At 51.7% G+C, this 14,641-nt stretch overlaps 1 protein-coding gene across 1 annotated transcript; it reads left to right on the top strand.

Moving 5' to 3' along the window:
- Positions 1-1,783: 1,783 nt before the first annotated feature.
- TAT (tyrosine aminotransferase) lies at positions 1,784-10,855 on the top strand. The gene is made up of 12 exons (XM_010287136.1): positions 1,784-1,839; positions 3,465-3,700; positions 3,879-3,983; positions 4,801-4,868; positions 5,220-5,378; positions 5,559-5,697; positions 6,235-6,287; positions 6,651-6,803; positions 7,713-7,841; positions 8,274-8,357; positions 9,825-9,923; positions 10,712-10,855. Exons 2-12 carry the CDS (start codon positions 3,466-3,468, stop codon positions 10,853-10,855), a joined length of 1,368 nt encoding a protein of 455 aa, XP_010285438.1. The 5' UTR covers positions 1,784-1,839; position 3,465.
- The last annotated feature ends 3,786 nt before the right edge of the window (positions 10,856-14,641 follow it).

The raw sequence follows: 14,641 nt of genomic DNA, 5'->3' as shown, positions 1-14,641 counted from the left end.
GGATAAACCCACTGACCCCGTTGTACACCACTGTCCTCCCCCTGCTTCTGGCCAGGTTCTCAGCCTTATGTAACTGGGTCTACCTATGTATCCAGAGCCACATTTTTTTCCCCTCTTGGCAGCGGGCTTCCACCATGCCCTCCCCTGAACCCCACTGCTGTGTGCACTATTACGGGTAGAGCTCTGGTTTCGTCACCTGCGGGTTTGTTGCTAGGCAGAACATGCAGCATCGTCCTTGAGGCCTCCCAGTGCCACATTTAACCCTGGCAGGGCTGCAGCATAGCAAGAGATGGGGCTAGTGGGGGGAAGTGAGAAAATAACCCATAGGTGCTTGGAGAAGGCCTGCATGAACTTCTGAAGGTCGCTCATGTCAGGCTTCAGTAAAAAGAAGAGAGAAAATAGTCTGGAACTGTGCAGCTCGCAGCAGAAGAGAGTCCAAGCAGCTTCAAGACAAGAAGTTTCTCTGTGAAGGGTTTTTGAAAGGTGCTGTTCCTTGTCCAAAGCCCCTGGGGGGTGGCTGCTGTGGGAGGCCTGCCAGCCAGTCTGGGGCTGGGGACTCTGGCCAGACTCACTGGCTGCAGCCCACCACTTCCCAACCTGCCTCCAGCCCCGAGTCCCTACCTCCATTGTGGCCTTAGCAGTGCCCATTGCGGCACTGTGGTCAACGGCAGGTCATGACTTCCCAGCAGCATCACCCCAGTCCCAGCGCTGAGGGAAGGGGCCACTGCTTGCACCTGGGGAGGTGCAGCCCTCTTACTGGTGGTGCAGTGAGCACAGGTTGAGCACAGGTGGTCCTCTTCCTCCCATGCAGGAGCTGGGTGTAAACAGGCAAAAATCACAGTGACCTCTGGCCTCTGTAATGAAGGCGTCAGCAGTCTGTTTGCAAGAAGATTAGCAGTATGTCTCTCGTCCCTGAGCAACTCTTTGATCTCCAGCCATTTGCTGCCAAGGCAGCAAGGGAAGACTTGGAGCAGCCCTTGGAAGACAAAGAGGGAGCAGATGCCTCTCTTCATTATGCCAGGCATGTAGGAGTCAAGGGACAGGAAGGCATAGATTTCACATCACTTAGCAAAAAAGGGCCTTCTGGGAGTGGTGTCATCTCTGCTTTGCAGTACCATCAGAGAGAGAAGAATTGCATCATTTCTGTTAGCTGCCAAAATTATGAGTTTGCCTGGGCCTTGCGGCAACAAAAAAAAAAAAAAGAAAAAAGAAAATAAAACCTAAACCCATGGCACCTTGAGCTTCCTTTAACCCTTCAGGTCATGGTGCCTCCAAGACACCAGCTAGAGAAGTGCCTGCCTCCCTTCAGCCTATGGAGGAAGATGTCTCCTGATTGTAATGATGCCACAAACTGTCCTTTCCCAGCTGGTGCACTGGGAGCCCAGACCCTTTGAGGTCAGGATGAACTGATGCTTTCCGCAGGCTTTGGGCTCCATCAGTCCACTCTTGGTGCATTACAAGGTGCTAGGGCTGAAATAACTGGACTCTGTGCAGATTTGCCCCCTGCAGTCTTTGAGGACTGAGGGAAGTGGTGCAAAAGGGTGACGGCCCAGCTGTGTCCCTCTGTAGGCTGCCCCCAGAAAGAGTTAAAATTTCAGGCATGTTCGAGGTGTTTGAAGTGAACACAGTTGCAATGGGGAGGAGAGGGCGTTTTTGGGTGGGGAGAGCAGCCCTCTCTGTGAGCCAATGGCTAAACGATTCAGTCCCAACGCCCAGTTTTGGGGCTTATTTCATGGGCAAGAATTTGCAAGAATTTCTTCTCAAGGGGATTTGTCCTGGATGAAAAGTAGGGACTGAACCCCCAAGCTTCTTGGTGTCTCGCTGTCTGTGCTGTAGAAGGTAAAGTACTATGGTCTGGTACCTTGCTTCTTTCAGGGGGAGAAGTGGGGAGATCTTCCCTGGCTGTGTACATTGAAGGCATCCATTGTGCCTGTGTCTGCAGCTCCCCTTTGCATGAGAACCATGTTGCATGATCATGTGAAGGCTCTGCTGAGATAGACTCTGCACTGCTGTTGAACTGTGTGTCTCATTTCTCTGCTCGGTTTTTATGCAGCCCTTTTGCATGTTTCTTCAGCTGCCTTTCTTTTGATAGAAAGGAGACCCAGGAGGTGTTAGCAGCAGAGATGCTGAAGTCTTGCGTTGTGACCCTGTTAGATCAGCCTGAGTTGCTATAAACAAGCTAAGAGGCACTGCTGGCAGAGTAACTGCAGCAGCATCATGGGGCATCTCTAGGTGCAAACTTCACTGCAGCAGTGAGAAATTTGTTCAGATGGCAACTCCTGCCTGAACCAGGCAATGCTACAACCCTTCCAGCTCAGTCTCTGCAGCAAGGAAGGGGATAGCTGTGTTGTGAGTATCTGCATGCATGGGGCTAAGTAACTACCATCGGGCCACTGTTCACTGAATTGCCCTTCAGTGGAGCAGAGAAATAGGGCAGTACAAAGAGCATAAGCAGTTTATGGCAGGATTACAAGATAGTGTGCTAGCACCAGCAAGAATTGGCTTAGTGGCTCAGGAGGTCTCTGCCTGCCCTGTGTCCTGTCCCTAATGTTCTGCAGGTGGAAACCTCTGAGTCAGCAGCAGTTCATAAGTAAGGATTTTGCTGGCTGGGTCTCACTTGTGCTCTGGGTGTGTAAGTTACTTTTGTGTGCATTTTGGGGCCTACAAGGCAGCTGTTCCTCTGCTGTGCCTTGCTTGTTACCCAGCCTCGGGCAGAACTACAGGCCCTTTGCTTGGGGCAGTGCCACCTCCCTGATTTCCCTCTTGGCTGTACCAGTTTTGCTCCATTTTCTAAGCACTGCCTTTGATCTAGGGTCTCTGGGCTGGGCTGTTGCTCCCTGTTGCTCTGCTGGCTGAGGCACGTGTCTGTAACCTGTATGCTGCCACTGCCCAGTGCATCCTGAGAAAATTGGACCAGAACTACCTTTTTGTCATCTGAGATTTGTTTTAAACAGTGCCACATTTCTGTCTGCAGACTGGAGGGACATTCTGGATGTGAACACACAATGTGGGCTGATCCTTGTGGTTGCAAGGAGTTGAGGTGTGCAAGTTGATAGCTGAGGGGGAGGAGGCAGGTGACCTGGCCCTTCTGTCAGTGGGACATTCAATCTGCAGTCAAGCAGAGGCTACAACAGGCCGCTAACTCTTCGCTGCTGCCTTTAGTGGGGCCTGCTCCTCCTCAGCACAGCAAGTCCATGCTAGGCAGCAGTGCAATGAGCACAGAGGCGCCTTTATCTTTCCCACTACATTGTGCTCTCACTTATGTGTGGGGTTTCACTCCATCCTGGCCCTACTTACAGCCCTACTTGCTGCTGCTGAGTTGTCCACAGGTAGTAGGTAGGGTCTACCTATTTCAGAAGTTTTACTTTTGGAGAGTCATAGGCTGTGTCCCTAAATGGGCAAATCCCTTTTTTGGCATGTGTTAACTAAGCCCAGGAAATCCACTTCACACTGACAGCTCTCAGGATGGACTCATACCTGATCCAAGTGAATGGCCACGGAGACCATGCCCCTATGCTGGATGTTCATCTCAAGACCAGTGGGAACAGCATATCGCTGGGGAAAGTGAAGGGCCGGAAGCCAAGATGGGCTATCAGGGCTTCTGAAATGTCAAAGAAGACTTTCAATCCTGTCCGAGCCATCGTAGACAGCATGAAGGTGGAGCCCAACCCAAAGAAAGCTATGATCTCCTTGTCCTTAGGTGAGCATAGGGCTGTGGCTGAAGCGTCTGGGCAGTGGGGTTGACTGTGTGGCTGGCAGATTGCAGGGCTCTGAAGCACAAAGCTTGTGCAAACACCCAGGCATAGGCCACACAACCACACAGCACTGTGCCTGTCACGGATCAGTGAGAACTTTACTATTTTTCAATCTTTGAAAAGGAGACCCGACGGTCTTTGGAAACCTTCCCACAAATGATGAGGTCACGCGAGCTGTGAAGGAGGTTTTGGACTCAGGATGTTACAACGGTTATGCTCCATCTGTTGGTAAGTTGACAAAGCTCTTCCTGTGAGAGTAGGATGAATGCATGTGCCAGCTCCTACCCCCCAGCAGGTATGAGGACCCCACTGACATCTTTCCAGTAGCACCCTGCAGCTGCCCTCACCAACAGTCCCATGAGCACGCAAGCACGTGTAGCCCCCAGGTACACCTGAGTGTACCTTCCCTGCCTGATCTGTTTGAGGCCCAGGGCCTCCTGCAGAAGCTGTGCTTGCTCCCCCAGCCATTAGAGCAGGCAGGGCTTCGGGCACCCAGAAGGGCTCAGGACTGTGTCTCCCTGCTGTGGGCTGCGGCCAAGTTCCTTTCTGATCTTCCTTGACCAGGACTCCCCTTGGGCTCCCTGACTTCACAGAGAACATGAGCCTCATTTGCAGTTAGTGCAAAAAGCATGCACAGAGCAGAGATCACGCCTGCCTCACAGGACACTCCATGTGCTGACAGGGAGGGCTGCCCCTGTGCCATCACTAAACAGTGAAGGCCACGTAATAGCATTTGGCCCCTTGCTGGATCAGAGCAGCTCCCTGGCTACCCTCCACCCTGCTCCTGACAGTTCTGTGTCTGGGACATGCTGGGGCCAGAGCCTGCCTTCCTGCCCAGGGTCTGTCCTTGCTCTTGGCCTGCCTGGCACAGCCTCGAGGCTGCATGGCGCTTGGCCTGAGGCAGGACAGTGTCTGCCACCTGGGGACAGTGTCAATAACAAATGGGCTTCCCCCAGCTGTGCGGCATCTGAGAGCTTTGTGTTGGCAAGAAAAAGGAAACAGTCTGTAAAAACCTCCCTTCCATGTTTGGCTCCTCTTCCCCTAGGCTACCAGTCCTGCCGGGAAGCAGTGGCCGCATACTACAACTGCCCAGAGGCACCGCTGGAGGCCCAGGTACCAGTGCCCAGCTGAAGCACTCCGACTGTAGTGCAGGCAGGGTGCTGCTGCCCATGCCTAGACCACACAGCATGGGGTCCCTGCCCCAAGTCTCTCTCTTGCCTGCCCAGCTGTGGGACTGATGGCCTTGTCCCGCAGCAGCCTTCTGCTGCCCTCATCCCCTGCCCCGAGCCCTTCTCCTCCAGCCTCCTCAGGAGGAGGCTGAGCTCTCCAGCAGTCAGGCTCTGGACTTGTCTTTTTGGCTGAGAAGCTCTCACCTGGCAGAGCCTGGGTGTGATGTCCATTCCATGCAGCTGGGGCCCTTCAGAGTGGCTGTGCTTTCCACTGAGTCCTGTGTGCTCTTTGCAGGATGTCATTTTAACAAGTGGCTGCAGCCAGGCCATAGAGCTTGCCTTGGCAGTGCTGGCCAACCCAGGCCAGAACATCCTCGTGCCACGGCCTGGCTTCTCCCTCTACAAGACTCTGGCGTTGTCTATGGGAATTGAGGTCAAACTCTACAACCTCTTGGTAAGTGGTGGCAGGCCTGGAAGGGGCAGCCCTGACATTTCCACCTCTCAGAAATACCCTGGCCCTGCCTGGGAAGTGGATGAAGATGACCTGAGCAACCGTGGGCACCCTGTCACACCTCATCCCGTGTGGCAAGTCCAGTTCCTCAGACGTTACTTCCCCTTCTCTTCACTTCACTAGCCAGAGAAGGCCTGGGAAATTGATCTGAAGCACTTGGAGTCTCTGGTGGATGAGAAGACAGCTTGCCTCATTGTGAACAACCCATCGAACCCCTGTGGCTCTGTATTCAGCAAGAGCCACCTCCAGAAGATCCTGGCAGGTGAGCCTGCCTGTGTATATCTGGGGCACAGTTGCAGTCTAGTGTCTACCCACATTGCCTGTGTCTCGATCACTGCAGCACCATGGCCCAGGGCTTTGCTTCTCTCCTCATGACTGACTCCATCTCAGGAAGCAGGGCTTGCTCAGTGCGAAGGTGTTGCCTTAACTGGGCAAGAACACTCAGAGCGTATGTCTTCCTCTTCCTCAAATGCTCTGTGTGGCTTGGACTACTCATTTCTCCACTCTGACTCTGCAGAGGGAGAGTGTTCACAAGGGAGCCCTATGCTTCCCGAGCCCTGTGCTGTTAGTGGGAGGGCTGTGCTGCCTGCCCCCACAGCCGAGAGCAGAACTACCCTCAGCCAGGGCAGGGATCTCCAGTGCTTGGCCTCTCTGAATGAATGGTCTGTAGGAAGAGGATAGGGACCCTCCGCCCTGGGACAGAGCTTCCCTCAGAGCCCTGCCAGGCCCTGCAGCAAAGGGCAAGTCTGCTCTCATGGAGGATGCAGGGTGGCCAGGCTGAATGCTCTCTCTCCCACAGTGGCATCAAGACAGTGCGTGCCCATCCTTGCTGACGAGATCTATGGGGACATGGTGAGTGTCATCTGCAGTTCTTTGCACCCTCATGCTGCCTGTCCTTTCTGATGCACTTGTCCTTTGGCCATGGCAGCCAGGTCTCCAGAGGTGAGCGACAGCTCCACTCCCCTATACTCTGCCTGAGTCCATGCCTGGAGCTCCCAGTCCTCTGTTGTGCAGTCCTGGGGGTACCTCTCATGTCAAGCTCCTTTCCTCTTTCCAAATGGCTCACTTTCATGTGAGTGCACTTACCATGTTCACACCTTGAAGCTAGAAGCTTTCACCATCAACTTTCCATCACTTCCCTGCCTTATGCACACTCCCACAGCTCTTACAGTGAGTGGCAGGGACAGCCCTACCTAACACAGCCTTCTGTCACAGGTGTTTGCTGACTGCAAATATGAACCCATTGCAACTCTCAGCACCAACGTGCCAATCTTGTCCTGCGGTGGCTTGGCAAAGCGGTGGCTAGTCCCTGGCTGGCGGATGGGCTGGATCCTAATTCATGACAGGAGAGACATCTTTGGTAATGAGGTGAGAACTGCTGAGTGTTGCTGTCACGGCAACAGACCTGCAGCGTCTTCAGTGTGTGGATCACCAGGGCTTTAACTGACACAGGCATGTACTGCTCCCACATGGGTTTCACCCAATTGCTTACATGCTTTTCTGCACCTCTAGGCTTTTCATGTCCCTTCCTTACTCCATCTGCTCCCATACATGGCTGCCTGCCCACATCTACACTGTAACACACTCCTTGTCTCTGCTGCTCCTTTGTATAAGCCTTGTCCTTTTTGTGTGCTTCTAATTCCTTCTCTTCCCAAATAGCTCCAGTGTGCACTGAAGGTATTGCATGGCTTATCCAGCATGTGGAGTCCATGTGTGGTCTCTATGTGCTCTTATATGGTTTCCCTTAAAAGTAAGTACACAGCACCTTGCAGTGCTGCCTGTGCACAAATCTGGCTATTTGTTCAGCTGTGTTATAAGAACCATCTACTGCAGTGACCTTTCCAGCTAGAGAGCTTTTTGCAGAGGAAGAGGGAGAAGACCGGACCAGCTGAGTGAGCAGAAGAGTTGATGTTGGTTGTCCCTACCTGGCTTTGAAAGCGTGGATTGTGGGGCCCAAACCTGAGGGAAATGCAAAGTGGTATTTGGAACAGCTCTGGCTTTATTTGTGTTCACTATATTCCAGCCTGATTTGAGTCAGATTGGGAAACTCCAAAGTTTCTCTCTGTTGGTATTACAATCTGCAACTGAGGAACAGAGAATGATACTGTAAATAGTATGCAAATACCTGGCGCATAGTCAAGCAAATGTTCTTTAGTACTCTATATGCTCACTGAAGAGAGGGGTACTGAATAGCTGTAGAAATACAGAGAGTAGGCTTTGGAGCTGTCCCTTCAGGGAAGCACAGTCTGAGCTGCTAATATCGCCATGTTTTTGCAGATCAGGGATGGCCTTCTAAGACTGAGCCAAAGGATCCTAGGACCCTGTACAATTGTCCAAGGTGCACTGGAACGTATCTTGCACCAAACACCCCCCGAGTTCTACCACAACACCCTCAGCATCCTCAAGGTAAACGGGCTGTAACAGGTCAGCACAGTTTGTTCATGGATTGTTTGGAGGGACTAATATATCTCCCTAGCTCATCATCCCTCCCCACCTCACTTCAAGGTGCAGTTCTGTCTGTGACTAGGAGAGCCTAACAAATCCAATTACAGCAGGAGAGAGGGGCAGAAATATTGACTGTGATAAGTTTCAGGCAGCCCAGCCCTGCAGCTGGAGCTGGTGACCCAGGGGATGGGATGTTTGGCGCTGACTTGCTGAGGTCAGCTCAGTCACGTCTGCTGTAGTCAAGGCCATGATCACCCATGCTGTTTGCATTTGTTGTCCCTTTATTTGCAGTGGGCAAACCTGTTTATAGTCCTGGTCCAGGCTTGGCTTCCGTTTGCTGAGCTGCTTCCTGGAATTTCTCCTGTTTTGAAATCTCTCCTTTCTACTTTTCAGTCCAATGCTGACCTTTGTTATGCTGCCTTATCAGCTATCCCTGGCCTCCAGCCCGTCCGGCCCGCCGGAGCCATGTACCTTATGGTAAGCAAGGAGAGTGACATGTCATTTCCAGATCATCAACACTCACACTGGGTCTCATTGCCAGTGCTTGTCGGTGATTGCAGATTGGTGCTCAGCACCACGTCTCTCTTACCATGCATTTTCACTTTGCCTGGTAGTCGCATCCCTTGGTCACTTGAGAAGGCCAGAATATGCTGCTCACCTCTTGCAGAGCAGAGGTTGGTGAGCACCCACTTGCACCTGCACAGAACCCAATGACTTGTACTTTGTGAGACAATGTAGTTTTACCTGGACTTGAAGCCTGCTGGCAATGGGAAGCCCCTACACCACAAGTCACGTTATCATACCTCCCGTTGAAGATGTAGTCTTCTGCCTATGCAGTTCCCTTTTTTTCTGCCGTTTTCCATATGTGGTTTTTTTAACTTTTTATGATGTGGTGAAGTTTCCTTTTTCATCTCAACAAGCTCAATTGAGACATTTAAGTCTCTTAATACATTTTTAATCTTTTTTGTTTGTTTGTTTCGTTGTGTCTCCAGTTTTTCATCGTCTTTTAAAAATGTGGACCCAGAACTGGAGAATACTACAATATTCGTCTCACTTACTTATGTTCTTTAGATAAGTCTTTATCAGTTTACCCTGTTTACAGTCTTAGCCAGAGCTACACAGGTCATTCTGCTCATGCTCTTTGTGTAGAGGCACAGTTCTCAAGATTCTTTCACATCTATTGTATTTCTGCAGTATCTGAACATTTATTTCAAATAATCTGGTAAATTTTTATTTCAAATAATCCGGTAAATGTTTTTTTCCACCAACTCTATTTCAGAACTTCTACATGCAAATTATCTCTCACCTGGTTTGTTTAAGAATATTTTAATGAGATGTTTAAAATAATCTTTGGTTATATATAAATGCCAGGATACCACTGTCCTTATGTAATAAAGGGACAGCCTCCTTCTTTCCAAATACAGAACAGAAATATTTATTGAACACTTCAGCATTTCTGTGTCATTTTACCAACTGTATTATCCTGCAAGGATTTTTTTTTTTTGGTGATATTCTAGACCTTGCTATCTTTCCTTTTTAAAAAACAAAACATTAATTTGTCTTTTTCTTACCGTATGGATTTTCTTGCATGACAGAATTATTAATGCATATTGACTAGAGTTCTCTTACAAGTTCTTTTTCAATATCTTATTTATTCCTTTTCACTTCTAATTGGTTACTGTATCTTTGCCATCAGCTTTTTTGCTGAAGTTGTCCTGAACTGAAAGTTCCGCTTTAGGTATTTAAAGAATGCTTCTTAAAGAAGCCCTAATTTTCATTTATGTTTCCATTTGTGTCTTACATTGCAGTCAGCCCAAATCATAAGCAAAAATTGAGGGCAGACAGCTGCACTTGACTGGGAAGTTGTTGGGCCATGTGGGTAAGCAGGGATATTGCAGATAGTTTTGGTTCCCTTGGTTGCCATGTTACATCCTTCTGCTGCAGGTTGAGATTGAGATGGAGCATTTCCCTGAGTTTGAAAATGATGTGGAGTTCACGGAGCGACTCATCTCGGAGCAGTCTGTGTTCTGCTTGCCAGCCACGGTAAGCCTAATACTGAGAGCCCCAGGGAGCGGTGGGGCCAAAGCATGAGGAGAGAAGCCACAGGGGTTTTCAGCTCTGGGGACAGGTTGGGAGTTGTGTGTGAAGCGTCCATGGTCTGTAGTGGTGTGTATGTGCTGGCTGTGAGCTCCAAGTGCAGAGTGTAGGGATGGGGGCTGGCAGTCTCCCGCTCACTAACAGCCCTCAGTCAGGCTGCCAGGATCTTCCCAGCTCCAGGCTTGCTCTGTATTTCTCAAGTTGGCAGAGCCAACCCTATGTACCCCCCAAAACTTATGTACCCCCACACGTCCTTGCTGAAGCCGCTCCCTCAGAGGCCTGGGACTGCTACCACCTATGTTCCTTTCTCTGCCCTGTTTCCAGTCCCCAGCCCTGTAGGCACAGGAGTGGACTACAGGCTGAGAACATCTGTGCCCCGTCTCCACCTCCTTCCATCTCCACTTCCAGCACTGAGTATGGATGGGGCCTTGGATATTCTCCAGTTCCTCTCCTTTCCTAGCTCCTTCCAGTCTACTCCCTGGGTCTGGACACAGACCATTCAGTGCCCTTTGGCTTGTCACACTCACAGCATCATGTGTGCACAGATGGAGATGGGAGATTTTCTTGAAACAGAAAAAAACAGTCTAAGGGAGCAAGAGCCCAGACATGAGTCCTCCAGTCTGTCCTACACTGACCATTTTCACTTGCTGACACAGCATGTGGCCCCAAGTCAGGGCTCTGAAACTACAGCACTATCCCGGGCAATCTGCCAGCTTCATCCTTTCTCATTTCAGTGCTTTGAGTACCCAAACTTCTTCCGCGTGGTGATCACCGTGCCTGAGGAGATGATCTTGGAGGCCTGCAGTCGCATTCAGGAGTTCTGTGAGATGCACTACCAGGGTGCTGAGGCAGCCCAGGATCTGGAGTGTGACAAGTAGCCACAGGTGGCCTCCTGCCTCTGCCAGGCTAGACCTTGTGTGAGGCAGCAGCCAGGCAGGCATGGCTGCTTCCAGCCAGCCCCACATCCCCCTGCCTGCACGCAGCCACTGTCCTGCTGCTTCACTTTTTCTGCTCCACAGACCCCTTAGCACTATGGGAAGAAGCAGCCACTTCTCTCTCCTCCTCCACTGCAGCTTGCACACCCTCTGGCATCCAGTGCCTGTGGTCTCCATGTACTCTGCATTTGCACCCTGTGTTGGTCTGCGCTGCCCGTGAACCAGCTGCAGGCAGGGGCACATGGCTGCTCCTGTGCCAGGCCCCACGGCTCAGGCCCCACGGCTCAGGCCCCACGTGGCCAGCAGCTCCTGCGCTGGCTGCACTTATCCTGGGGGACAGGGGAAAGCTGCTGTCTTGGAGGACAAGAGAAAAGTACCCACCTCTCATTTACCTGTGTTAACTTAGGAGGAAAGAGCTCTTTATACTGAGCCCTTTGTATGACAAAGGGAGTAAGTTATTGTGACTTTTTTTATTAATAAACATTCTGACGTGTCAGTCTCTGCACTATGGTCCTGTTGCACCAGGCCTGGCTTGGCTGGCCTCTGCCTTGCAGCTGGGTGACCATGGTCTGCCCTGTCACCAGCAGGGATGGGGTGAGAGTGCCGCAGGCCCTCAAAGGCACCCACCAGGCCTGGGGGGCAGGACGGGCCCTGCAAGGTTGGCACAGACCAGAGCTGGCCATTCCTGCCCCACTGATGGCAGAGGCTCGCTGTGGTGGCCTGGCTCCTCCCCACAGAACAGTCCTGTCTGTACCTGCTGGTTGGCCCTCGCAACCCCTCCCTGCCCTCTCTGTAGCCCCCAACAGAGCGGTGGGGTGCTGGTGCCCACTGCTGCGGAGCGGCATTGCCCCCTGGACTGGAGCCAGCCATGCCAGGTGGTGGTGCCTACATGTTCAAGGCTGGGGCGGCTGGGCATTTCCTGCTGCAGCGGTGAAGAAGTGGGTGGCACCACATGAAATGCTCGTACTGTACGGGGTGTTCATGACACGCCAGCAGTGCCAGGTTATTGATTGCTGAACACGTCAGTGCCATAATGCAATAAGGAACTGGTGGCCTGGTGTCTGTTCATTCTGTGGAAACAGGAGGAGTGCCTGTGCAGTCAAGAGGAGATAACGCTCATCGGACAACCTGCTCTGGTGAGCTGCTCAGAGAGCTGTTTCTGACACTGACCAAGGGGTGACTTGTGGAGTGCTTCGTGTTGTCATCTACAGCACTGTTCACCTGTCTTCCTGCAGAATTGGGATCCACGGGTCAATCCTGCCTTCCCAGTGATGGGAAAGTGAGCTAGCTTTAGATTACACACTGCCAGACCTCCTGTCAGGTTCTGTAGATGTTTCATTGCCTCCTCTTCCCCTGCCCAGGGCAAAGTCTGAGTACCAGTACTCCATTAGAGGGTAGGTATCTATATGAGAAAGATAGCAGTGCATGAAAAGGTCATCAACACATCAGCTGAGTGTCCCTGCTACATCCTTTCCTTTCAAAGAAAGCAATCCCAGAAGAAAAAGAAAGAGGAGCTGGGGCTACAGGTGAATGGTAAACAGCTCCAGAGATTTCCTGCCATTAGGCTTCCAAACAGAGCCAAATAACCTGAGCTGCTTAAGACAAAACATTGACAAATAATAAGTAGGGTGACGTGTGAGAGGTTTGTTGGGCCAGGAGACCTTTACAGCATGACGTTGCTGCATTGTTATGCTGTCTTGCACCTACTACAGCTGTCAAATTTCATCTGTCTCCTTGAACTCTTCTCCACGTATCTTGGTTTCTGTGGCTTTAATTCCCATTACTGTTTTTAGAGAAAGCTGCTCCTTTCAGACTGGTCTCCCTTCATGGACCTCTTTCCTTTCAGAGTTGCCTCAGAGATGTCTGTTAACATGCAAATATTCTGCAATGATTAACACCATTCTGTTTCTTCTTATCCCAGCAGCATTTGGCCAGGGACACTGAGGGAGCCAGAGACATAGGCATAGCTGATAAGTCTCAATATATTTAGATTTCTCAAGGCCACATCCTCTATTGCCATCTTTTGCAAACATAACAACACTACCTTTTGACCACACCTAGGTTTTCCCTGCTGCAATAGCAAACTAGCATTAAACCACAAATGTGCTAGTATCATTTTTCAGGCATTATACTCACAGATGCTTTGCGTCACAGTGTGGGTGTAGCCTACAGCACCTTGCCAGCCATACAAACTAGCCTAAGCTGGTGTTTGGAGGTGCTTTGTGCCAAAGAGAGCCCCTTCAGCCCTGAGACAAAGCCAAGACACAGGTCTGGATTTGCTCTTCCTCAGATGCTCGGGATAAGGTCTGCAGCCCTGTAGTAGAACTCCCTCAATGCCTTTATGGCTGATCCACAGCCATCCTCCCTGTCTTAGCTGGGGAGCACCAGCAGTATACACCAGAGCAGGCTTGCAGTGTGCTGCTGCTCTTCTCTGCACTTCCTGGACTGGCCATGCTTAGGAGGAAGGTGACCTACCCCAGACATGGGGACCTAGGCAGTGAAGTAACCTCATGCCTAGTGCTTTCCTTGGGAAAGGAAGGAACCTCTCAGCTCATGGGCAAATGAAAGTGAAATATCCAATTCCTCAGCTTCCACAGAGGCTGGCAGCAGGGCCCAGCCCGGCAGGGCAAACCGTGGCACTGCAGGTGGGTTGGGCCAAATCACACCTGCCAGCAGTGAGGCCATCAGCTCCCCCAGGTGCCTCAGGAACCTGGATGCAGCCCAGTCCCTGGCCCTGGCCTCGCCCGCTCTTTCTTCCAGCAGCCCTGACTGCCCCCAGTGGGGCTGCAGCTTGGAACGGTTCCAGAGTGTTTTCCTGCTGTGGGGCTACGGCCCTCAATCGTGAGAGCCTGTCTGAGCTGGCTTGCTCTCCACCAGCACGTAGCCACCCTGTACACCTGTGGCGTGAAGATGTGCTCTGCCCTGAGCTGGACGCAGGGCGGCTGCAGGGAGGCAATCTGGGGATGATCGGGGAGGCCCTGGCGAACCAGGGCCCAGCCTGCCGAGGAGCTCAGGTGGGGTTTGAGCATCGCGTGAGGGAGGTGGGCCCCAGGGGAAGGTGTCTGTGCAAAGCTTCTTTGTAGATGAGGGCTGGCACATAACCTCATTTTCCCAGGCTGTGCAGGCGTGTCAGAGGCCAGATGAGCTAACCTGCTCTGGATGGCATTACCCATGAGGGCTGGAGGAAGGAAATGCTTGCATGTGGCAAAGGGAGGCACAGATAGGTTTGCACAAGGAGGAGAAGTGTCCAGGCAGAGACTGCGGATGTAAGAGGAGGAGGCAGCAGTGAGCTGGGAGGCAATACCTTCTTGAGGTGACTGGGAGGGATTTTGCAAACCAGACTGTGAGAGGGTAGAGGAGCCCTGGAGGAGAAGGAAGGCTCAGCATGGGCAAAGTCTTGCTATTGATGGGACAGCCATAAAAAAACAGCCTCAGCAGGGTTCCTGTAGCTGGAAAGCACCTAAAAGCTGGCTAGCTAAGTTTAACAACTGGTCAGAACAAGGTTGGGGTTATATCTTCTGTGTTGGCCTTCAGCCTGGGATCCCAGCACTGGGGAAGCCTTCTGTGGGGCAGAAGCCCTGGATCTTCCTCATGGTTTGGCTGTCTGGCATGGGCTGTCCTTTTGTCTTCTCTTCTTCCAGCTAAACAGATCCCACCTCTTCAGCCTCTCCTTGTGCATCTCGTGCGCCTTCCCCTGACCAGTTTTGTGGCCTCTTCTGGGCTCACTCC

The sequence above is a fragment of the Phaethon lepturus genome, unplaced genomic scaffold (genome assembly GCF_000687285.1).
Source record: "Phaethon lepturus isolate BGI_N335 unplaced genomic scaffold, ASM68728v1 scaffold55295, whole genome shotgun sequence".
NCBI lineage: Eukaryota > Metazoa > Chordata > Aves > Phaethontiformes > Phaethontidae > Phaethon > Phaethon lepturus.
Note: the sequence above shows the minus strand (reverse complement) of the source record. Positions and strands in the feature narration are given on the sequence as shown.